Source organism: Ambystoma mexicanum, chromosome 12 (genome assembly GCF_040938575.1).
Source record: "Ambystoma mexicanum isolate Mex_15411 chromosome 12, UKY_AmexF1_1, whole genome shotgun sequence".
NCBI classification, from domain to species: Eukaryota; Metazoa; Chordata; class Amphibia; order Caudata; family Ambystomatidae; genus Ambystoma; species Ambystoma mexicanum.
This window is the reverse complement of record NC_090936.1, coordinates 268598949-268622774: the sequence shown is the minus strand read 5'-3', so window position 1 is coordinate 268622774 and position 23826 is coordinate 268598949. Positions and strand designations below refer to the sequence as shown.

The 23826-nt window shown below is 48.3% G+C and overlaps 1 protein-coding gene across 3 annotated transcripts in view; it reads right to left on the bottom strand.

The window, feature by feature from the left end:
• Nucleotides 1-23826, bottom strand: part of AEBP2 (AE binding protein 2) — a 514088-nt gene that overhangs the window by 294331 nt on the left and 195931 nt on the right. For all 3 annotated transcript variants that reach the window (XM_069628416.1, XM_069628415.1, XM_069628417.1), the window contains exon 4: nt 11949-12135. In XM_069628416.1, the coding sequence (XP_069484517.1) occupies nt 11949-12135 (187 nt within the window). The remainder of the gene's footprint in view (nt 1-11948; nt 12136-23826) is intronic.

Genomic DNA, 23826 nt, shown 5'->3' with positions numbered 1-23826 from the left:
AGAGGGGCGTGTGCCCGCCACACCACAAACCACCCGAGAGCAGGAGCGTGCCGGGTGACAAGGAGGGGAGAAGGCCCGAGTTGCCGGATGCGAGGGGGAGAACTAAACAAAACAAGGACCCTTGAGGGAGAGCAATAGAACCTCTGAGACACAGAAGAGGGTGGGGGGTGACTGCAGAGAGAAGAGAAAGGCCCAGACCTGTCCTCCCTTGACCCAGCCCGCCCACCTGAGTGAAGTGGGGTGTGAGTGGGTCAGAAACAGAACTGTACAACAACTAACTTGAACATTGGACCGGGAAAGAGCGGGACGGCAGGCCACTGAGGGGGTTACTGAGATTGCTGGGAGCCCAGAGATAAATGAGCAGGAGAAACACCCTTGAGAGGTTCCAATTTCAAACCCCAAAGCCGGTGCCCCTCAGACCTTGCCCACCCATGCCAGCGCAATGGAGGACTCCTGTGTCCAAGAAGGACATAGCCACACTGATGGAGGAAATTAGGGGTATGTGCTCAGCACTTGGCCTGAGGCTAGACAATATGGACAAGAGAATAGAATCAATCGACTAGAGAGTGTTCAAAGCCTGGAGAACAATCAAACTTTACTTGATACTTTGAAAACACAGATTGACATGAAGCTCTCGGAACTGTGAAGGAGAGAGACCGAAGTGAAATAAAAAATGGACGATTTTGAAAACAGGGAGCAAAGGAACAACCACAATTTCTTCGGGTTTCCGGAAAGAGAGAAACAGAGGGCGACCTAAGGAGATTGATCATGCAGGTACTGAGAATCCTGTTTGGCTCAGACGTGATCGACGAGCCCACAATAGACCGAACGCACCAAGCAGGTGGTGGAGCAGGGGGACCAAGAACTGTGTTGACGAGGTTCCACTACTTCCCTAAAAAAGTAAAGATACTGGAGAAGGCAAGCTAGGCAGGTCCAGTGAGTTATGGGACCACAAAAGGTATCTATCTAACAGGATCTGTCGGCTTTTACGTTGGCTAGAAAGAAGCAAGGTGGTCCCTGACGAAATGGCTCACTAACAAGGGGGCGAGGTACCGATGGGGCTTTCCCTTAATATCTTTTGAGCATGGTGGCGACTGACAACAGAACACTATATTCAAAGGGCGACAACTGAACTCATGGGGGACTCCCGGCCCCTCCCAAGGGGCCAGAGTGAAGTGATGGAAGGAGCATGCAGCAGTAGCCAACTAAAGGATAGACAAAAGATCCCCAAGTCACAAAGTTCAGAAAGCTCAATACTCCCCCAAGGGGAAGTGGAAGCAGAAGAGTAATTTTGCGAGAGGTTTCTGGGGTCCTTTGTTATGTAAGGAACGAGAGGTGGGGCAGGATGTTGGCAAGTAAAAAGGAGATGTGATGAATAGGGGGGATGGAGGTGACTGGAGGTATTTTGCGATGCCGCTCCCCCTCCCCCCCCCCCATCAGGGTTTAATAGCTGGTCAGGGACTCGGGAGAACCACTGGCGAGTTGATCCCGTCTAAGGTGACAAAGCTGGGTGGGATTAGCTGCTGAGGAAGTGGGGTGGGGGAGTAAAGGGGGGGTGGGAAGGGGAAGGAGGAATTGGGTTTGTTATGAGAAGTTCAGTGTGCAAGGTTTCAAGTTTTGTTAAATGTTTCCTGGTATCCGGAGATGGAGACTCCGCGAAGAAAATGTTTCAGGGGAGTCATGTGGTGGTCCAACAGCAGAGTAATGTCTGATTGGGCGAGATGAGCGTTGGCTCCCTCAATATGAGTGGCCTCAACACGCCAAATAAGTGATTGATGGTGCTGTGTGAATTCCTCATTTGTCTGATGTACGTGGGGGAACTACAGTTCCCAAGTAGTAAAGAGGGATTGTCATCCCTTTTACATTTTATCTAGTGAGCCAGCACACCCCACCTTATGTGGAGTGCAGGGGGACAAAATGTATCCCTTTCCTACTTACCTCGTAACATTTTGTTACAATTGCAAGTTTCCATGAATAGTAGCAGTGCAACTACTTTTATGACTTCTTCAGTACTCACAGGCTGTTAATTCAGCCCCAGTAATGCACAGAAGGACCACCATTTTGCTAAAATGGTGGGCCCCTTTTTTCACCATTTGTGTGCTTGCTGTTTCGGAGGTTTTCCCCTACCATTCTAGGTGGTAACTACCACAGTGGCTGCTTTATCCCCGGCGGGAATCCTGTGGATTAACTGCCCAGGCTCCAGAGTGTCTGGAAAGTCAGGAAGCGAGGGAGGAGTCCAAAACTTGCCAGCTGTTGGTCTTTCAACTTGCCTGAAAGGAACACACTCCCAGTGGGGGGCTGGCTGTGCCGATTGGACAGCCAGACTGTCCCTTGCTGTAAAACGCTGAGAGAGAATGCAGAAGTTGTACTGTAGTTCCTGATAAAAACTCTGAACCTGGAAGCTGCTGACAAGTCACCCACTGGAGCTGAAATCGAAGAGGAAGATTAATGACAGTTGTAGCCATATACAGCGACTGGACAGTCTGCTGTGTAACTGGAGCCTTCTATAGCCCTTCCTTTCAATCGACCTGGGGACTCCAAAAACGACACCCCAGAGCATGGTGATATCCACTATACTCAAGAGGATCTGCATTTTGAGCCATCCCACATCGTGCTGAGACCTTGTGGGGCTGCAATACCCTGGGACCTCAAGCCATCGTGCAGTGCACAGTCTTCCGAATGAAGCTGAAACTTTGGCGGCATCCTACAGGACCACCAGGGATGTGAATCGAGTCCGAAAAGTCCCCTCAGCAGAGCGCTGGACCTTACAAACGACGAGAATCCAATCAGCGATATTCAGTCTTCTTCTGGCTCCTGAAAAGGGTGCCACAACCAGAGCGCTGCATCCAGCTGCAAAGAATCCCTTGCCTGGGGCCTTCGTCATTGATCCCTGCTGCAAAAGTTCTTCCAGTGTCCAGTCTTCTGTCTTCATAATAAAGGAATTCAACAACCAGGTTTTTGGCTGCAGATCCTGAAGTCTTGCTGCAAATAATCTTCCGCTCTAAGGTACTGTGTTGGCTGGGTTATTTACTTTGTGATTTCTGTAAAGCTTTGGGGCGTTAGTGATTGGGAGTTCTCTCATCCAGTTCACCCAGGCCCATTGCTGGAATCCTTCTAGGGTGTCTTCCTTGAAGTCCCTGGACCCTAAACTTACTTTAAATTGAACTATTTACTTGTTGAACCAGGAACTCTCAACTTTTGCCTGCAACAGAAACCTGCCTACAGCTGGCTCCTAGAACCCTAGGGTCCCTCTACTGCCGCCGAGTGAACTCATGCAATAGATTAGGGAAGGACTGGATAAGTAAAGGATTCAGTCTTGAAAAGACAAAGTGTGTGAAAAGTAGTTACTTGTGAAATAGTTATTTGGTAACTAACTCAGTGAGCAGTTACAATGGTTCTTGCTTAACTTCTATGTGTTGTGCCATTCTGAAAAGTATATGTAAAGTTATTTTACTCACCTGTGAATTGGTTATGCCTCTTCCCAAGGGTAATGAAGTTGGCTTCACTATTTCCTTTCAGAGAATAGATGTATACGTTTCCGAAATGGGTCTTGCTTCCCCTAACTTGCTTGTGTTTAGAATAAGTCTGCCTTAGGTTTTACCGACCTAGAATAACAGTCATTCATAAAGTGTAACATTGGGTTTTGCTTTCCTTGGTCTATATCTTATACAGATGCTAACAGTCTTCGGTTTATACCTACCTTTAAATTGCTGATGGCTCATTTAACAAGTATATAGGTTTTACTTATCTTGGTCTGCATTGGGCCATCCTAAAATAAGTTAATAGTTATTGCTTACCTCAATCTGTGTGCCACTGATCTGAAAAGCAACTAAATTAATAGTTACTCACCGTAGTGACTAACATACTCTTAGACCATAGTCGCCATTCCTCCATACTGCATGGGCGTCCCTCGCTAGGGACGGGAGACGGAAACTTTTCTCCAGAAAAACCTTCTTCCCCTTTAAATTAAGAGTTTCACTGGGGCATGGCCCTGGGAGCATGTGCTCACCTGACTCAGCCCACCGGCGCCACTCCTCAATGCCCATTGACGCGTCAACAATATTTAACATTGTCTAATGACACCAGTATTATTAGGGGGGAGAATGGTGGGACGTATGGAGGGAAGGGGACTATGGACTAAGAGTATGTTGGTCACTACGGTGAGTAACTATTAATTACTCTTACGTCCCGTCCCATTTCCACCATACTGCATGGGCGATTACAACTGAATGTAGCCCCAGGATGGAGAGGAGACCCTCCCTAAGCAAATGGGTTCCTTAGAACCGCATGTCCGAAGGCCAAGTCTGACTTGGAGCCGGCGTCCAAACAGTAATGCTTACAGAAAGCCGAAGGGGTGGCCCAGGTGGCCGCCCTGCTGATGACCTGCCACGGAACCTGCCGTTGGAATGCAATAGCCGTGGCTCCAACAGAGTGGGCGTGCATGTTAGCTGGCAGAGGCTTGTGCTGCCCCTCGTAGGCCTCCTTGATGTCTGAAACCATCTACCATGCAATAGAGGCCTTGGTTGCTTGATACCCCGGCCTGGATCCCCCGAAGGCGACAGTGTGTCTGACTTGCGGAAGCCCTTGGTCCTATCCAGATCGAATTTCAGAGCGCGTCTGACATCCAGACAGTGCAAAACTCCGAGCCTCGTCCTTGGTCAGCAAAAAACGTAGGCAAGACTATTTTCTCGTTTAGATGGAAAGAGGATGCCGCCTTGGGTAGGAAAGTGGAGCGAGTCTGCAGGACCACCTCATCCCTGTGAAACGTGGTATAGGGTTCTGAGGCCACGGGAGCCTGGATCTCACTGACTCTGCGAGCAGAGGTGAGGCCCACTAACAAAGCTGTTTTAAATGGTGACTAGCCTGATGTCCAATACGCAATTGGCTTGAAGGGTTTGTGCGCCAAAGCGTCCAACACCACATTGAGATCCCACACAGGGTGTGGCTTCTTGATGGACAGGTAGAGCCTGGAAAGACCCACCAAATGTCTCCCGACTGTAGGGTTGAAAGAGGAGAATTTCTGTAGGCCCCTATGGCTGCCAGATAGGTGCAGCATGTGTCCACCTGTACACCTGAATGCGCAAGGTGTGCCGAGAAGGAGAGCACATCCTAAGGGGGGGGGGGGTGTAGCAGGGGAGGGTGATCCCTATAGAGTCCGCCCAATGACAGAACCTAGTCCATTTACTCTTGTATTGGCTCCTGGTAGCCATGCTCCCGGCGCCCTGAATGATTTCCAGCCTAGCCTATGATAGGCTCAGGTGCTTGAGGGTGACCTGCTCAGGAACCACACTGCGAGGGCCAACTTCTGTAGGGCGGGGTGGATGACCTTGCCCCCCTGCTGGAACAGGAGATGGGCTGACCCAATGGGAAGGTGAATGGGTGGTCCGTCTGTGAGGCTGAGCAGTTCGGAGAACCATGCTCTCGCCAGGCAGCATGGAGCTATCAGAATGATGCTGAGGTGACGAGATTCCATTATCTTGCAGATCACCCTGTGGACCAGGGGTGTGGGAGGGAAGGCATAGGCTGTCATGCTGTCCCACCATATCTGTAATTGCATCGCCCAGGGAGCTGGGTCCCTGCCCCTGCCAGGACGCAAACTGTTGGCACTTCCTTTTGTTCCAGGAGGCAAACAGATCCACTTGAGGATGCCCCCCCTGCTGAAGATCTCCAGCAGCACCTGGTCATTCAATTGCCATTTGTAATTGTCTGCTCCCATTCTGCCGAGCCTGTCCGCTTCCAAGTTGCCTTCCCCTGGGAGGTGGACGGCCGTGAGGTAGATTCTGTTCTCCAGGGCCCATTCCCACATGCTAACCGCTAGGCTGCACAGTGCCGGTGACCTGGTACCACCCTGCTTGCTGACATAGTACATGGTGGTGAAGCGGTCAGTCTGGATAAGGACGGGCTTGCCCCAATCAGCGTGTGGAAAGCTCCGAGAGCTAGCCAGAAGGCCCCGAGCTCCATCAAGTTGATGCAAGACTCCTGCAGGGTACCGACTCCATGGACGCTGTGGCTGTCCAGAGTGGCCCCAGCCTTCCAGGGAGGAGTGCGTAGTGATGGTGACCTGCAGGGCCGGCTGCCGGAAGGGCTTGCCCGTCTGCAGGATGCAGTCCCTGCACCACCATGTGAGGTCCGTGTGGAGAGAAGGATGGATTGTGACCGGCTATGCTTGGGAGCCCTTCTCCCGATTCCATGAGGCTGTGAAGTGCAGCTGCAATCTCCTCATCCGGAGTCTCGTGTGGGGCACGGCCTGTAGGACAGCTGCCATGATACCCAATGAGTGTTGGTACCACCAGGCTGAGGTCACTGGTCTGGTAAGGAAGTGAGCAACGGCTCTCTTGATGGCTGTGACCTTGTCCTACGAGGGGAAAGACTGAGCTCGCATCCCAGATGAGGCCCAGGAAGGCAAGGCTCTGCGTAGGCTGCAGCTGAGACTTCTTGAGGTTTCTCGTAAACCTAGGTGTTCATATTAGAAATGGCAGACCATGATCCTGAAGCACAGGAATGAGCAATGTGGTTGCCAAATCAGGACGTGTAGATAAGCTTCCTTCAGATCCAAGGAGCACATCCAGTCTCCCTGGTCCAGTGTCTCTACAATGATTGCTTGGGTAACTATCTTGGATTTCTGAAGTGGGATGGAGAGGTTGAGGGTGGATAGGTCCAACACAGCTCTCAGGCCAGCCTGGGTCTTTTGTGTGGTGAAAATCCTGGAATAGAAGCCCATTCCTCTCTGTGAGGCTGGGACGTATTCCACTGCCTTGCTCTTGATGAGCAACCGAATGTCTGCAACAAAGTTGCCGTCCCAATCTGTGGGAGTGGAGGGGAGGAGGGAGGGACCGGTAGGCGGTACCCCAAGGATACTACAGAGAAGGTCCAGGGGTCCGAAAAGTTCTGGGGCCAAAAATGCACGTGAAAGGCAAGCCTGTTCCCACCGATGACACGTGTACCCGAAGGGACGCATCATGCTTTCTTTCTCTCCGAGGCTGCTGGGGAGGTTGGGGGGACTGGAAACAGCCCTTGCCCCCACCCACTTTTTATTGTTTATGCCGGTGCTGACTCAGAGCGGTCAGGCTGCCTCGACCTCTGTTCCTGGAAGCCCCGGAACCTGCCGAACGCCCACACCCTGTCGGAGCGAGAATGCGACTGGGTGTACGCCTCAGGCGTGGCCTTCATTAGGATAGATAAAGACATCGCAGTTTTCAAACTGTTCTCATTCAATTCCTCATCGGTGGTAGAGTGAAAGAGGTCACTACCCTCGCATGGAAGGTCCAATATGCATTCCTGAACATCAGGGTTAAACTAAGTAGCCCAAAGCCAGGCAGTCCTTCTCATTACTGTGGCAATGCATATGACCCGGCCAGAGGTATTGATGTGGGCCACGGTGGAGTCCATGATGTCCTGCGCTACCAGCTTGGCTTCTCGTAGACACACCTTGAAGCGTGCTTGGCTCTGCACCGGAGGTTCTGGAATGTAGTCGGCTATTTCCCACCAAAGCCTCTGGTTAATAGCTGCCAGCATGGCATCTGTGTTGGATTGACACAGGAACAGCAAGGCGTTTGAGTACAGCCTCCGTCCATATGCCTCCAAGAACAACTTCTCCCTAGCCTAGCAGCACCGAGGACGAGGTGGCCGAGGACGATTGAGGCTTAGAGTAGAGGGATGCTGCAGTGATCACCAAAGTGCGGTTGAGAGGGCCCCGACAGCAAGAGTGGATCCCCCTCCATCTGCCTATACTTGGCGTTGAGGTGCCGATTGACAGGTTGGACCAAGTGTGGCTTGAGGCACCTCTTCTTGGCCAAGGAAACATCTTTCTGCATCGGGATATCCATTCTAGTATGGGGTGAGGGGGGGGGTGTCGTAGGATGAGGACTTCTGCCAAGACCCCCTCCTCGGGCTGCTCAACCTCTGGTGGAGAAAGGCCCAAATATTCCACCAAACATGAATGCCGGTCATGGAAGGCCTTTGCCGACGACGTGTGGAGACCAGAGCCAGAAGCTGGTGTGGAACCGCATGTACTGTGGGAGGCAGGGGAGCCGGAATCGAAGGAGCCGGCAGGAGCAGCGGGGACTGCGCTGGGGCCTGTGTGTCACCGGAGCCATAGAAGGAATGACTATGGGTGCTGGTGGACTGACCGGAGGGAGCAGGTCCCTGACTGCAGGAGCAGGATGCCCCCATCTAAGGGGTTCGCTTCAGCACCAGGAACCTTTAGAAGAACCGGTCTTCGGAGGCTGAAGAGATGGCAGGTGATATTGACGGAGTGGCTGGAGGCTTCTGGGGCCGGAGCGCACTGTCTCGGTTGCAGGGGGAACCTGCCCTGCGCTGCTGATGGATAAACTGTAGGCCACGTACCTGGTTGACACCAGTCCCACCATGAAACTCGTTCTCCGGCCTGCTCTGTTCCTAGGAGTGCCATCGGGGGAGCGGCCATTTTGACTGGCACGGCGGCCATTTTGTCAAGCTGCATGCCAAAGTTGTGGTGCTTGGCTCCCTGGGCTCAGCATCCTCCAAGACTCTTGGCGGTAGAGCATGAGACCTACCCTGCACCTCAGGCAGGTTCCTGTAAGGCTTATTGCCCTCGGCAGTGTTACCGGTAGTGCTGCATGCAGGCACCCCCTCTGACATTAGGCCAGCACTAGGGTGTTGCCCCTTGGGTGTACACCCGGTAAAAGAACCTTGCGGTCTCATCACTGTTTCCAGAAGGAACTACTGATCCCTCGGCCGTGAGCCCGGTAGCTGGACTATAGCAAAACAGAAAGGTGATGGCTGGAAGGTTTTGAATTAATCATAACCATGGGCAAAGCTCTGGGCAACCCTCCAGACCCTTGTTTTTCAGCCTGCCAAGCCATTACAGAAAGGGAAAAACCATATGCAAATCAGGCTTGGTCCTACCCCGAAAGGGGCAGTCCAGCCCAGACATGTTTCAACCTTTTTGGGCGTCATCAGTGAGGAGTAGCTTGGGTCTCCTGGCCTAGCAGTTCGGGCTGGGCTGCTACCTTCGGTGGCAGCAGCTGCTGACTGATTTGCACATGGCTGGTCCCCTTTTGCAATGGCGCAGACGGGCTAAAAAACGGTGTGGAAGGTTGGCCCAGAGCAATTGCCAGTGGTTTAGATTCATTCGAAACCTTCCACCCATCACTTTTGTGGTCGGTAGCTGGACTAGCCTTGGTACGTGCGCTGGTGCTAGAACCAGAGGTTCCTCCCGCTTGGGGGCTTCCTTGGGGAAAAAGTCGCCCCTACGGGGTGCGTTGGAAAACATTGGCCCTCCCTTGGGCCTCGATCTCTGTCAGACGAAGTCCTTCAAGTCCCCTGGAGGCGCCCTTTGGAAGAGCTCCCTCCACCTAGCTAGCCTGCTCTTCAGTTCACGTGGAGTCAGTGTGTCGCACACGGTACAACCTTCCCAGTCGTGGTCGGGGCAAAGGCAGCGGAGGCAAAGAGCGTGGGGGTCAGATGTAGCAAAGAGCCCCTCGCAGGCTGGACACCTGCTGAAGTCGACATGCACGGAAGAAGAGCGTGGCACCGACGGACCAAGTATCTGATTGACTATCCAGGGAAGAGCGCTTGGTATTACATGGCCAAGGCCAAACCCAGGAGCGCTGATGAAATCGTCCAGTTACCGTCGACATGGAAAAGGGGACTGAGTAGGGGCGCCAGTGGGCGGAATCAGTCGAGCGCATGCTCCCAGGGCCACGCGCCTCTAAATTTAAAGGGAAAGAAGGTTCTTCTGGTGAAAAAGGTCTGTGTCCTGTCCCTAGCGAGGGACACCCATGCAGTATGCAGGGGACGGGACGTTATAGTACACTACAGCATTAGGTTTTACCTTCCTAGAATAGCTGTGTGCCATTCTTGAAGTGTTCTTTAGGAGTAGCTGACCTTGGTCTGCCTGGTGCAATCCTGAATTAGCGTAAAGGGTTCTTGCTTATCTTAGTCTTTGTTCCACTGAGCAGAAAGGCCACGGATTGTATATTCCACCCTAAGGTCTTACTCACCTGGTACAACTGTGTGTTATCATAAAACTAGTTAAAGGTATATACTGTTCCTTGAAGGTGTGTTCCACTATTCAGAAAGGTATCCTGGTAACAGGGTTGGTTATGTGATTTCTTTGCTGAGTGTCACTGCATAACTGAAAGGGTCTACTACCCTTGTATTACTGAAAGCAATCAGAAAGTAACATATGGTTTTTAACCCCATGAATGGGTGTGGCCTATACTAAATGTGTATGACCAGGTATGACTTCCCTAGAATTACTGTTAAGTATTCTGAAGGTATATGCTTTGGTCTGTGTACCTTCAAGCATTGTGTTGTGTTTTTATAATGCGTTTATAACTCTATGACCAGTACTTACCCCAAAGCTTTGGCCTACTTGTATTTATAATAAACCTATTTAATAATAATTCTGGTTTGAAGTGTTTCTATTGAATCCTTGGAATACTACAGGTTCTATGTACTTTCCAACAGCCCTCTTTCCCTCCTAAGAGAAGCCTGGACGCTCGATTTACGCTACCATGTACTCGGGTGGTACAGCCTTATACTAAAAGTGGAGTCCTGTACAGTCTCAGTTAAATGCTTTTACTAAGCCTTAAGAAAAAAGTGTTCTAAAAGTAGCAAGAAGCAATAGTCTGGGAACATGAACAAACAAATGCTAGAGACCTCCTAAACCTGGCTATCTCCCCCCAAAAATCCAACCCCTCCCAGGGCCAGTTTCTACAGGACAATTATGCAAGTTTTCCAGGTGGTAAACACTTCATAAACTGCTGCCGGGAATTGAGTGTATCAAAGTAAATGTTTTTCTACTGCAGAACAGTACTAATCTTCCTCTGCTCCCCATTTAATCACTGTGTCAATAACATTGTATGTTATAGCCAACATAAACAGGACTATAAATGTACCAAGCCTAGTCATGCCATGCCCTTTTGTCGCTAATGAAAACGACAGACCCACCATTGCCCTTAAAACCATAACACCTTGTCCCTCACCCACCAATCGGAGATACAGTATTTGCACTCTAAAAGTGAAAGTCTGACTGCACAGTCACATTTTTCTTTTCACCAATGGCGCACACTATGGTCTGCTCTTCCATCCACGTCACAACCCTCCTCCACCTGTGGTGAGAAAAGAAGGTGGAAGTTTGAACTCCCACTACCATGTGTACCCATTTAGCCACTGTGCTGCTTATATACCCTGGTCTGTCTCTCCATAAATGGCAGGCAGGATATTCCTTTCGTGAAGTGCCATCTAAGAGCCAAGAACAGTCCAGCCTTTCATACATGAACCTCCATCTCTCTACCTAGCTTTCACCACATTGTACCTGGTCTATGGTCCAAGTCTACCTGTTCTCAGGTGCATCACTCCACTCGATGAAACACTTGCTGCCCTCCAATTGATTAGGAGGGGACTTCTTTAGATATTTCCCTGGGAATGCGATCCTGGGAGGCCGGGATTAAAGATTATCAGCACTAGTAGGAAAAGCAGACCTAGGGCCAATTAGTGATTCACAAAGACTATGAAGAATAGCTTTTGTCAAAGAGACTTTGCTCCATCTCAAGCAACCTCCTTTGTAGTGTTTGTGTATTGAAGATAAGCAAAAGATCAAAAAATGTAATTTTTACAACTCATCTACCATGGTATGTCACACCCTAGGGAGAAATAACCATCTTATTCAACAATATACAGTCAGTTAGGTTCTTACTGATACTGAATAAAACCATCAACAACTTATGTTATTTGATAATTGTATAGTGCCTACTGCCATTGTTATGGCCTCAACGGCTGTGGAAGGAGCGCAGTCTGCATAAACATGCAAATAAAAGAGCATCACATTGCATGAGAATAGTACTTAGAATTAGTCATGTAAGCTTGTGTGCAAATCCACAACTGCTTGCCTTCACTTCCAAGTAAAATTCATTTTTCGCAAGCACATCCCAATTTGTCAAATTGTGTTATAAAATACTTACGTAATGAGCGTTTTCTTTTGTTCTTCAGCTTTCTTCTTTTGTTCACAGATGCTTTGGAAGGAGACTCTTCTTTAGCCTTTGGTTGACTAGAAACCTTCGAAGAATTCTGCTGACTGAAGTGCGTAGGTACGTGACGTGCTAGTCCCCCCTGAGATGCAAAGCTAGCATTGCAACCACCGACAACACACTAAAGGAAAAGGACAAATAGGGAAACATGGCTTCAATGAAGGACCTCTCTCAGCAAAAAGAAAGCGCACGCCTAGAAACACTTGTGTACAGTCGTGTTATAAATGCCACCTCATATCAAAGATAGTTAACAGCTTTAAATCAAATGTGATATTGCCCATAGACTACAAAAACAAAAAAAGCACTATCCATGCTCTCAAAAACATGTGTGCAAGTTTCCATTTTTGTGGAATTGTGTACATTCGTTATTTTTTCACATGAGTGCTTCAGATAATGCACGCCATTATCTGATATGTTTTATAACTCTGCTGGTTCTGTAGCCACTTCTAACAATGTACAACTATGCTGTAGTAGCTATCTCGGAGATTCTCTGAGGGTTGACGGCAACTTCCAAGTTATTCCTGATGTTATCACTAGAATTGTACAACACTCTTAGGGTAAAAGGAGAACACTGAAAATGTTCTTTATTTTCATTTGAAGAAATTATTAAAATCTCAGTTTTCTGTCCCATCTATGGCAATGAAAGATAACTACATCTGCAAGGCTACATTCAGGTTAACATAATGGATACATGTGCACACATGCACAAAGCAAATTTCAGAGGTCCAAAAAGTAATAATTCACCATCAGCAAAGTAAACTGATGAGGAAGGACACCATAACGAGTGATTTTGTTAAATCTGAAATTTGCATATTTCACAAGGAGGCAGCTTCCTGCAAATAAGTCTGCAACCTACATTCCTGTGTGGAATTTAACGCAGAATGCCAACATGCAAATTATGCTCATCTCCTGTTTTAAAAATCACCTAAATGGCATTTGCAAGTGCCAACTAAATGATGGCCGACGGTCCAAATCTTAATGTGCGACTTTTTGCATAAAACCAATAAAGCCAAGCGCAACGAGATGTGGTTCAAGTTTCTAGGATTCTCGTGTAGTCCTGATGTTAAGCCATTTTTAGGACTAGCTGCATAAAAAACAGGCAATTTAAGTGGGCTCAAATGGCCAAAGCATAGGTAATTTGATAGCTTTTGGAATTCGCCTCAAAAGTACACAAACCGCATTTTGATAACGGAGTTGGTAGGATTTCTGGGATGATAACATATAAACATTCAGTATCAATCAGGCAGCACACAACCTCACCATAGGCACGGCAAAATTCCTATGCTAAAAAAGAAGTGCTAGTTTATCAACCTTTGTTTAAAATGCAAGTAGGTGTTGATGAATTAGGCTGGTCCTCCCTGACCCTTGAGCACCCCCTTTGGGGGAAAATCACAACTAATAGAGATAAGGCACTGCAGCGCAACACGCACGCCCAACACACACACACACACACACACACACACACACACACACACACACACACACACACACACACACACCCACCCCTCCCCCAACCTCCAACTACATGCAGTTTGAGTCCTTTGTCTACCCCTCAGTCTCATCGCCCCACACGCCCCTAGAAAGGGTAGTCCACTAAAATCATATACATATAGAAAATCTGTTTGAAAAGCATGTTTCTTTTGCCCAGTGTCCACATCTGCATACAGGTCCATGGGACCTCCTGGACTATCCTACCACAATTTCAGCCAGGATCTGGGACTAAAAATAAAATAAACACTTATTCCTTAAGGTGGACCAGTAGAGCAACATATTTTCTAGTTGTCAATGGATTGGTCCTGGAATTGAGCTTTCCAATGAACTTTGGCAGATACGTACCTAGTAAGGAGAAGGAGCTGAGGTACATCTGAGGCAGAATTTTTATTAAAATGCAAATCCTATCCCTCACTGCAACCAGTTTCATTCAACTATCATGCTTCTCTTCACCTTCCTGCATCCGCGATACCACCTTTAGCACCTTGCTTCACTGAGGAATATTCGCCTTGAGGAATCCTCATTTCACCTTTTCTTTTCTGCTCACCTCATCGACCTCCCCATGGAAAAGAAACAAAGGGGAAATCGTTACGAAAACTAGATACGGGCCTGCCCCCAACAACAAATTAGGGGGTGTTTGGGGAGGACGACCACTTTGTGGCCCGTGGCTTTGTGTGCAGTGAGAGAGGTTGGAGAAACTACAGTTGTATTCCCGCCCTTTCCCAGATTACCTGATGAACGCCGCTTGTTGCCCTAACAGGCAAAAGACGCAACAGGCCCCACAAAGCACAGCACCTGAGTGATGAAATGGCAACCAAAATAATAAGGAAGGTTAAATGAGAGCCTGTTTTTTTAATGGTGGCTCTTCATTTGCTTCTCATACTGTTTAGCTTAATGAGGGGAGGCTGTAATCCGTAACTGCTACCTGATCTGCCAATTCCCCATTTCCCATTATACGGCTCGCGCACCCTTAAAATCCATCTCATCTACAGACCACCTGCCCCTATTGCCACATTCGAGGATGATCTGCAACAACTGCTCGCCACAAACACCAAACTGAGTTTACAAATTCTACTCCTTGGTGATCTTAACCTTGGCTTCCTCGACCCGAAAGACAGTGCAGCAATATCAGTAGCTAACGCAATAATAGGACTAGGTTTCACCCACCGCATTAACAAACCCACCAATGACAAAGGCAGAATACTCGACTGGATAGCTGACCTGAACTATGAAACCAACATCCTTGCCAATGCACCATGCGCATGGACTGACCACCATTTGATCACATTCTCTATGCAGCCCTGCTCACTCCCTCCAACTACTAGCCACATGGCTCCACCAGCCTTAACAAGAAACAAGAGCATCACGACGGAAAACCTACCTTTATTACAACCTCTCCTAAACTACTCAAACACTAATACAGTCCCATCTACCTTTGTGGAGCTCTACAACCTCACGCTGCTCCAAGCCATTGACATTATTGCCCCATTGAAATTAAGGAAAGCCAAGCCTCAAGCTCATCTCATCAATTTGTTCTCTTCTAACCAAAAAACATTCTGCAATTATAAAAAGAAGGCAGAATTGGCCTGGAAAAAACCCACGGAAATTACCAGAGATGCCTTCTTAATGTCTGCCAAGACATACAAATTAGCCATCCACCAAACGAAAAGCAAAATCGAGCTTTTCACGATCCTCCAAGAGCTTGAATCGCCCATCCCACCCACTGAGACGTGTGCTAAAGACAAGGCCTGGTGCACCAAGATCCAAGAAGTCCTACTTGATAAAATCTCACAGCTACAAACTACAATACAAATGAAACAACTCACCATTAACACTGAACTTACACCCCCAAAGACCCAACGCCCGGCAGAAACAAATTGCAGCCTCTTCACATTCTAGCCACTATCCATTACAGATGTGGAAAACATCTCTAGTCTTAAACTTTCCTGTTGCCAAGGCGATATTTGCCCTGTGATGGTCATCAAAGAAGCTGCTAAAGATCTGGCACCGGCCATTACAGCCTTCATCAACTCTTCTTTTGAATCCAAAACAGTCCCAGCCAACTTAAAGATGCCTGGGTTCTCCCCCTCCAAAAAAAAAAAAAAACAACCTCGATCCAAATGTCCCCACAAAGTATAGGCTCATCACCATAGTGCCGTTCCTACTGAAGATCCTCAATAGACCAGCCTATCTCCAAATACAAACATTTGGATGCAAACAATCTCTTAGGCTTACGGCAATCGGGTTTGCGGCCTAGACATGGAACGGAAACTGTGCTTATAGATCTAAAAACGCAAATTAATGAGCAAATAGACAAAGGCAACTTATCTCTCCTCTTGCTCCTAGACTTCTAAGCCGCGTTCAACCTGGTCAATCACAAAGTCCTTTGCAACCATCTCTCCTCCTCAGCCCACTTCTCCGAAGAGGCCACCAAGTGGATTCAATCCTTCTTAGAAAACAGAACGATGCAAGTATTCTCGCCCCCATCCTCTGCTGACCCTGCGCCAGTGACATGTGGAGTGCCAAAAGGCTCCTGCGTGTCACCTACACTATATAACCTATTTACAAACCCATTATTAGACTATCTGGACCTCTTGGGTGTCACCTACACTAATTATGCGGATGACACCCAAGTCCTCATCCCGATTTCTGGCAATCATGACATGGACTCCAAACGCTGAACAAAAATCTAACTCATCATTCAGGAATGGATGGCCACTCACGGCCTCTGCCTCAATGATGAGAAGACAGAACTACTACTAACCAGCTCACAAGCCGAACTAAACAAACTCGATTCTACCTTCAACTCCTTCTGCATCGACGGCATCAACGTCCTAGTCTCCAAAGTCATCAAAACTCTAGGCGTCTATATTGACTCCTCCATTACGCGGACGAAACAAGTGAATGCACTATCCTGCGCTACAGCCGACACTTGTGAATTAATAAACGCGTGCAGACCATTTCTCTCCCTCACAAGCTGCTCCACCCTAGCTAGAGCATTGATCCTGTCCAAACTGGATTATTGCAACACACTACCTTGGAACCAGCAAAAGAAACCTAAAACTCCAGGTCCTCCAAAGCAATGCCATCAGAGCATCCTTCAACATACCTCGATCCCAACACAGCTCTGAAACAAGGCGGAAAGCTGGCTGGCTGGCTATCAACAGGATCGCACTGAAAACTCACCCTTACTCACAAGTGCCCATCAAACTCAGCACGCAACTACTTGATCTGCAGATTCACAAAAATCAGTCATCGAGATGCACCAGATCAGCCCAACTACACTGCCTTAAAGTACCTAGATATAACCACAAAAAATCAGGAGGCAACAGCTTCCCTGCATTAGCTTCCAAACTTTGGAAATCCATACCTACCGACATAAGAACCGTGCCTGCTCGAACCTTATTCAGGTCAAGTGCTAAAAAAAATGGCTTGTTATCCATGAAACCCATTAGCGTCTATCCTCCACCGACGCTTCCTTCATATTTGTACGTAATGCCTTACATCAACCTGTGCATGTTCATGCCATTGCCAATGCTGTAAATATTATTCTGTTTTTGTGTTAAGTACCTTGCAACTGTAACTTTTTCAAGTACAAATGTAACTGGAATAATGTGCCCAGATACCTGAGGGTTTGTCGCACTATACAAATAAAAGAAAACAAAAAGATAGAGATAGAACCACTTATCCGGTATGGTTTCTTGTTTCCCTTGGATGACTGTGCTCCCATGGATCACTACGGACTACACTAGCACTCAATCATATGGGCTGTGCGTGCATATCCATGCCTTGCTAATGGCTGACACTAGCCGCGGGCAGTCTGTGCTTTGCAGAACTTTCCTTTCATGTACTGACTAGCAGCCGCTGGGATTTCCCGATTTCCAGCTTTCTGAAGACAAATCAAACCTCTTAAGCCACAATGGTGTTTCTAGAGTAGTGGGAGATAATCATGCACATGAAGCTACAGGATTGGTCGAGGGCTCTGGACAATCTGTTGTACACCACCTCAGGGGCCAACCTAAGGAAGCAGGTGGCATGACCAATGGTTCTGAAGTCCTCATCCAGTAGACTCCCATCAGTAACCTTCTCCCACTATCAAGACATACATTACATGTATTTACACTGCAGTTGAATAACAATTGCAATTACAAACAGTGATATAACATGGTAGAATAATGAGGACAAATGTGTTACAATATGATCGGCATATCGTTTCAACGATTAAGTTTTTAAAATTGAGAATTTAGTCAAGGTGGGATTTAAGTTTGCTCATATTGTAGTTTAATGTTCTCACTACTGGCATGGTTTTAGAATATGAAAATCATTTTAGTGAGCCATGTCTTTTTACCGCCTCAGCTTTTTAATTAAATTGACGATTTAATGTATTTTTGAGAAACTATTAATTCTGTGTAATGCTTAAATGCAGTTTTACATCAGCCAACATACCTTTATTCGATAAAATATAATTTAGGCAAAAAAGGCACAAAATTCCACATAAAACATCGCAAAACAAATAGATTGTGCATAAACAATAAAGCGGGTGGGGGTGTGACCTGGTTCTGAGCGATGCAGGCATGAGACTCGGAGCTCGGTGACCGGCCAGCAAAAATCCTGCCGAAATCCTGTAGGAAACAGATTCCTACGGGGTAGGATCCACCGGTGAAGTACCCGTGAGGGGGCCGGTAGCTATGGCGAGCCTGGGATTTGAGAGGCGCTCCAGGAAAAAAACAGAACAGCGGAGTGCAACAGGCCGCCATTTTGCATATACAGGCAGCAGCCCGTGCAGAGAGATCTGCTTTAGAGGTAGCGCTTCTGCTGGAGACGGTCCGGAGGATCAGGAGCGCAGCCCAGAGAGGCGGCGCAGTGACAGTGTTGTGGAAACCCGACTCCGTAAGGTGCTGGCCCAGGTGAGGAGGGAGAGCAGGAGTACTGCATTCGGCACCGAGACTCCACCATTGTGCACAGAGTGCATGGAGAGATTGGTCTGGAAGGACCTTGGAAGCAGAGACGCGCAAGACAAGTGCGTTCTGCTGAATCACCACAAGACAAGAGAGAGCCTGCCAGTCTGTATGTCTCCCATGGCAAAGGAGGTAGAGTGTGGCTGTGAGGAGGCGCGGGCCTGAATTGGACCACTGGGCATTGGTGGCATGTGGGGGGTTAGCGCGGACCACTGTGAAGCAGGGAACGACACCAGACTGGTAAAGAAAACAGAAAAGGTATTGGATGGACAGACGGCCGCATATGAAGTCATAGTAAAGGGGGCTTTGCAGCGATACATGAGGAGATTGCTACGGGATCCTGATTGGGCCTGCTTTTTGAACAGATAATTTAAGCATATTCAAGTGGTCAATTCTGGTTACACACCAAGGGCACCCTCAAATGTGGCCAGATTCAGAGGTCGGGCATCACGAGTATGTGCAAGTGTGTGAACGGAGGTGAACTACCAACAAATACATCACAAGGAGACGTTGCAATGGCGCCCCGTGGTATGCGTTCAGGTAAGGATGAATAGAGAAGTGGATGGCACAGCGAGAGAAGATGCCAGGTGCAACAAAGATGGCGAAGGGCCAGCAAAGAATGGCCCAATGTGTAGGGACAAAACCCAAACAAGTTAAATGAGGAACCCCAGGGACAATGGAAAGCACAGACTCTGCGGCGGAGTCGGAAGGAGTCACGCTGGCAAGCTTATTGGCAGCCAGTCAAGAATCCAGGGTGGCCCTGAAAGGGAAGATCCAGGAAGTGGTGGTGGATGTCTCCCTGGTTCATGCAGACTTAAAAGGTGAAAGAGTAACAGCGGTGGAGCAGAGGGTCAGTGACGTGGAAGATGTAGTGAACCTGCTGAAAGATCACGTTAAAGGTCTGATGGGAGCAATGAGGGTCCTGGAAGAGAGCAGAAGATGCAGAGGGACGCTCCCGATGATTTAACATCAGGATGACGAGTGTGCTGCGGGGGGGAGGAAGCTCGTTGCATGGAGCTTTTTATAGAGAAAAGATTGTTGGATACCTTCCACCTAAAAGGACTATCCAAACTGTTCCCGGCACCCTTGGCACCCTTTCCACTGAAGAGCGCCGCCGGTGGGAGCACCCCCCAGAACAATTGTGGCCAAGTTACTGAACTTCCGAGACGAGACCGGGGCACCATTTCGTAAGAGGCGAGTTGCGCGTGTCATTTTCAATACGGGAACGCAAAGGCTCTCATCTTCCCAGACTTTTTTCAGGACATCCAGAAACAAAGATCATTTATGCAGTAAAAGTGGAAATTGAGGGAAGAGAATTCAAAATACAAGATGTTATTTCCGGCAAAGCTGAAAGGGATGATCGACGGGAAGTCTTTTTCTCTGCGCCAGAAGTTTGGAACTGGCTGTACCTGAAGAGCGGAAGGAGCAAGCGACTGGAGAAAGAGTGGAATGGTGACGAGTAGGCAGGAGGAAGATTGTGAACTATGTTGGCCCCTTTTTTGAAATTGATGCGTTTTATCTCCATAACCCGAAAGGGGCGATTGGGGTCATTAATGGGAGAGTAGGACATGAGTCGCAGATTGGTTTGAGGGGACATTGGTTCGGTCGAATCAAGGGCAAGGCTCGCAGAACCATACCACTGGTCTGTTTATCCCCAGGGGGCACCCATAGAGGGTTAGAAGGGTACTGATGGACTCAGAGGGTTAAGGGGACTCACAAGCTGCAGGAATTGGCTTCAATGTAAAAGGAAAAAGGGATGTTCGATAGTTGTCATTGGGGGAGGCGGGAGGTTTGGAGAACAGGAAACAAATGGCATTTGGAGAGGGCTTGAGAAGGGGGTACAGGGGCACAAGGAACAGGGGAGCAGGTGTGCGGGATTACAGGAAAAGTTCAGTTTTATAGGTGTTGAATTGTTTAGTTGTTGGATGTTTGGTTCGCAGCATAGAGAAACAGACCAACCTACAGATGACAGTGGGAGCGGGGGGGAGGGGGGGTTTCTGGAGGGACACTGACCCCAGGAGGGGATTCTATTTCCACTGAGTTATTGCCGAGTTATTGAATTGAAAATTGGACCTGGAATGTCCTAGGCCTGAGGAAGAAGTGGGAAAGGCTAAGAGTGGGACAGTTCCTTAAATGGAACGGAATACAGATGGTGCCATTACAGAAAACGCATCTCTTAGATCTAGATTTAGAGAAGTCGTGCCGAAAGATTGGACTACTTATTTGTGGGAAGAGTGCACGCTCCATGGTTCTTCGTTACATATATTTGGGGAGATTTGCATCAGATCATGCTTCCTTGGTGACAAATTTAAAAGGATGAAAAGGAGACCAGCAGTGCTATTATGGAGACAGCAAGCAGAAATGTTGGAAGATGCAGTGGTTCAGGAAATAATGCAAGAAGAAATCACCAGGTTGTTTGAAATTAATGAGGGTTCCGTAGCTGGAGTGAGGGGTTGTGTGGGAGGCCTTTAAAAGTGAGCCTGAGGGGAGCATACATTGCCAAGATGGTAGGAGCGCGCAGGTTGTTAAATTAATCACTGGTTCCAACTGAACAGGATATTAAATCGCTGGAGGCTGAACAACTGAAATGGGACCGTGAGGGGGCAGGGTGAGATCTGGCAAGGGGACTCCTGCAACAGTAGGAACTGCAGGAAGCGTTACTTCACTTTAACTACAGTCAGCATACTATTCGGATTCACAGGGATGATGTACATGTTATGATTTTAATATGGGGCTAGCTTGGGCAATGGATTTCCTATCCACTAGGATTTCTTCTGCGAAATCCATCTTCTTGGACACCCTGTGTGTCCATCTGAAAACGTGCTGCAGCTTTAGATAGTACCTCATTCAGTAATGGTCGATTATCAACCGGTGAGTCATTCACTGGGGATCCTTCGGAATAGTGGAGTCAAGACTGTAGGCTTCCCCCTCATCTTCCTCTTCCTGGTCCTCATCGTCCCCATGGTAATCAACCCATGTCTGGTCTTCCAGCATCTGTATTTCTGACTCCTCACCATATGCCTGTTAAGGCTGAATTATAGAAGGGTCTGAAACCAAACCCTGAACTGGAGTATCAGAACAGAGCCTCTTAGTAGGGCGTTGAGGGTCTTTGTATCCCGAAGGGGCAGAGGTAGATGGTGTAGTTTGATAGCTATGGAAATAATTGGGGTCCTTTTCATGGAAGTCTACAAAAAAGGAAATCCTCCTCATTACCCTATCAATGTCCTCCGAGTTCCATTGCTTGGAAATGGGAATGACCCTTTCTTGCTGCGGTTCCTCATCCATGCCCATATCCTGGGCAGTGGGAGGAACAGTCTCTTCCTTGGTGACAGGGTTAGGGACCTTGGATTTTTCTTTATTTTTTCCCTTCTAAACCCGTCCTTTCTGAAGTTTTCTTATGTTTTTCCACCCTCCCATGACTAGAGGAATGTTTTCCTGAACCTTTAGGGTTTTCTGAATGTTTTGACGCTTGGCGTCGAGATTCGGAGGTGGTGTCATGATATTCGGGAGTCTTGGAAGAGGGACGTTGAATCTCGGAAGCAGACGTCGAACGTACTACCTGGGGTAAGAGGTTGGATTTGTCTGACGATCGGACCTCAATGACTTTTGGTAATGGGGCACCTTTTTCAACCGTGGATGGCTGCTGTGTGTTGTGAGGCTAACGTGACCTGGAACGCCCAGAGGACACTGAATCAGTGGACCGCTCTCTCAATGCCTTCTTTTGCCAATCGCTCGACATACGTGTCGAATCTCAGCTGGGGTTAGTGTGTTTGGTGGAAGAGGTGTGTGTTGCGCTCTTGCCGCCGGGTGTTGTCCCCATAACTGAACCGCCGGTCAGTCCTCCAAGGTCGGAGGCTAGCACGTGGGTGCCTGACGTCACCCCTGTGCCCTCACCGACCGATAAGGCGTCGTCGCTGCCATCGCTGAAGAAACCCACAGCGTCCATGGCCTCTAGCTGCCTGGCGTAGTGGGCCCAGCGATTCCTCGGGCAGTCCTTGAGTGTCTTGGCCTTGAAGAGCTTACAAGCTCTACAATTAGCCTCGGGATGGTCTTGTGGGAGACACAAGTTACACTTATTGTGTTTGTCTACCCAGGGAAACTTACGGTTACACTTTGGGCAGAGTTTAAAGGGAGTACTCTCCATATTTCACTAATTGGCAGCGGGCGGGTATATGTAGGAAACAAGTGTGTGTGACCACCCCCCCACTCTGCCTACTTGCACAGCGCCGAGGCCAGAGGCCTTCTGAGGCCCAAAGTCTGCTGTGTAGTCTCGACGGCTGATTTCCTCAGTCTTGATTCACCGACGGCGATCTTCGGCGTAGGGTTGGAGAAAAAGGGCATATTTTGTAATATTGATAAATGGCTAAAGCCAAGGGAACTCCGCGATATGCTTCCGACAAGTATGGCAGAAAAAACCCTGAGGGTCCTACACGTGTGAGGTATCATGGGTACAGTGGACGTCACACTAGGGATAGTATTACTGGCACACCCTAGTTCGACACCCCTTTTCGAGTTTCGAAAAACAAACTAATACTCTGCAGCTTCCACTAGATGTCGGCCTATGCACAGCATGTGATCTAAGCAGATTCCACAAGCGGTACACCCCCTTTTGGCACGGCTGTTTCACCGTGGGCCAGTTCGGCGAGGCCAGTTGGCCACAGCGTCCAGTTCTGCGCATCCATTTTGGCACGGGAGCCTTTCTTTCGCTGCTGATTTGCCGCGAGGGACGTTTGGACGTGGCTGGCATTGCTTCTCCGAGGCCAAAGTAATCGTAGCTTGTTACTTGTTCAATTACCTATGCCTGCAGGTTTATGTGGAGTGCATTGGTTTTATTTACCCAGTTGGGGCAATGACCATTGATTTGGTTATTAATTATTTGCCCCCTGTGTTGACAACACTCATTAGCATTGACCTGTATTGCATCATCTATGTACATGAGAAGTGGCCATGTGTCAGTGCCAAGAGTAGGGGTCATCCAATGCAAATCCAAACAACTTGTCTATCAACAAAATGATATACATGCAAGAGAGCAATGGGACAAGACCACACCGTTGCCAGAGGCCTTTGTGGTCCTTAAAAGGGTAGTCATCTCGCCACAAATGCCCCATCTAATTACTGCCTCATTATCCTGAATAGTGAACGAATTTCCAAAAAGGAGAACCATCAGCAATCCTAGACTCACCAAGGTTTCCTACAGCAGACTTCATGGAACAACGCAAACTTTATTTGTAGGTCTAAGAAAATTACGTAAAGTCTCATTCTTTACAGGACTACGTATTTCTGAATAAGCAGATTCAGTGTAAAGCATTGATCAATGGTGGTCATCTGTTTCCTAAAGCCTGCCAGCCTGAAGATGGTTAATA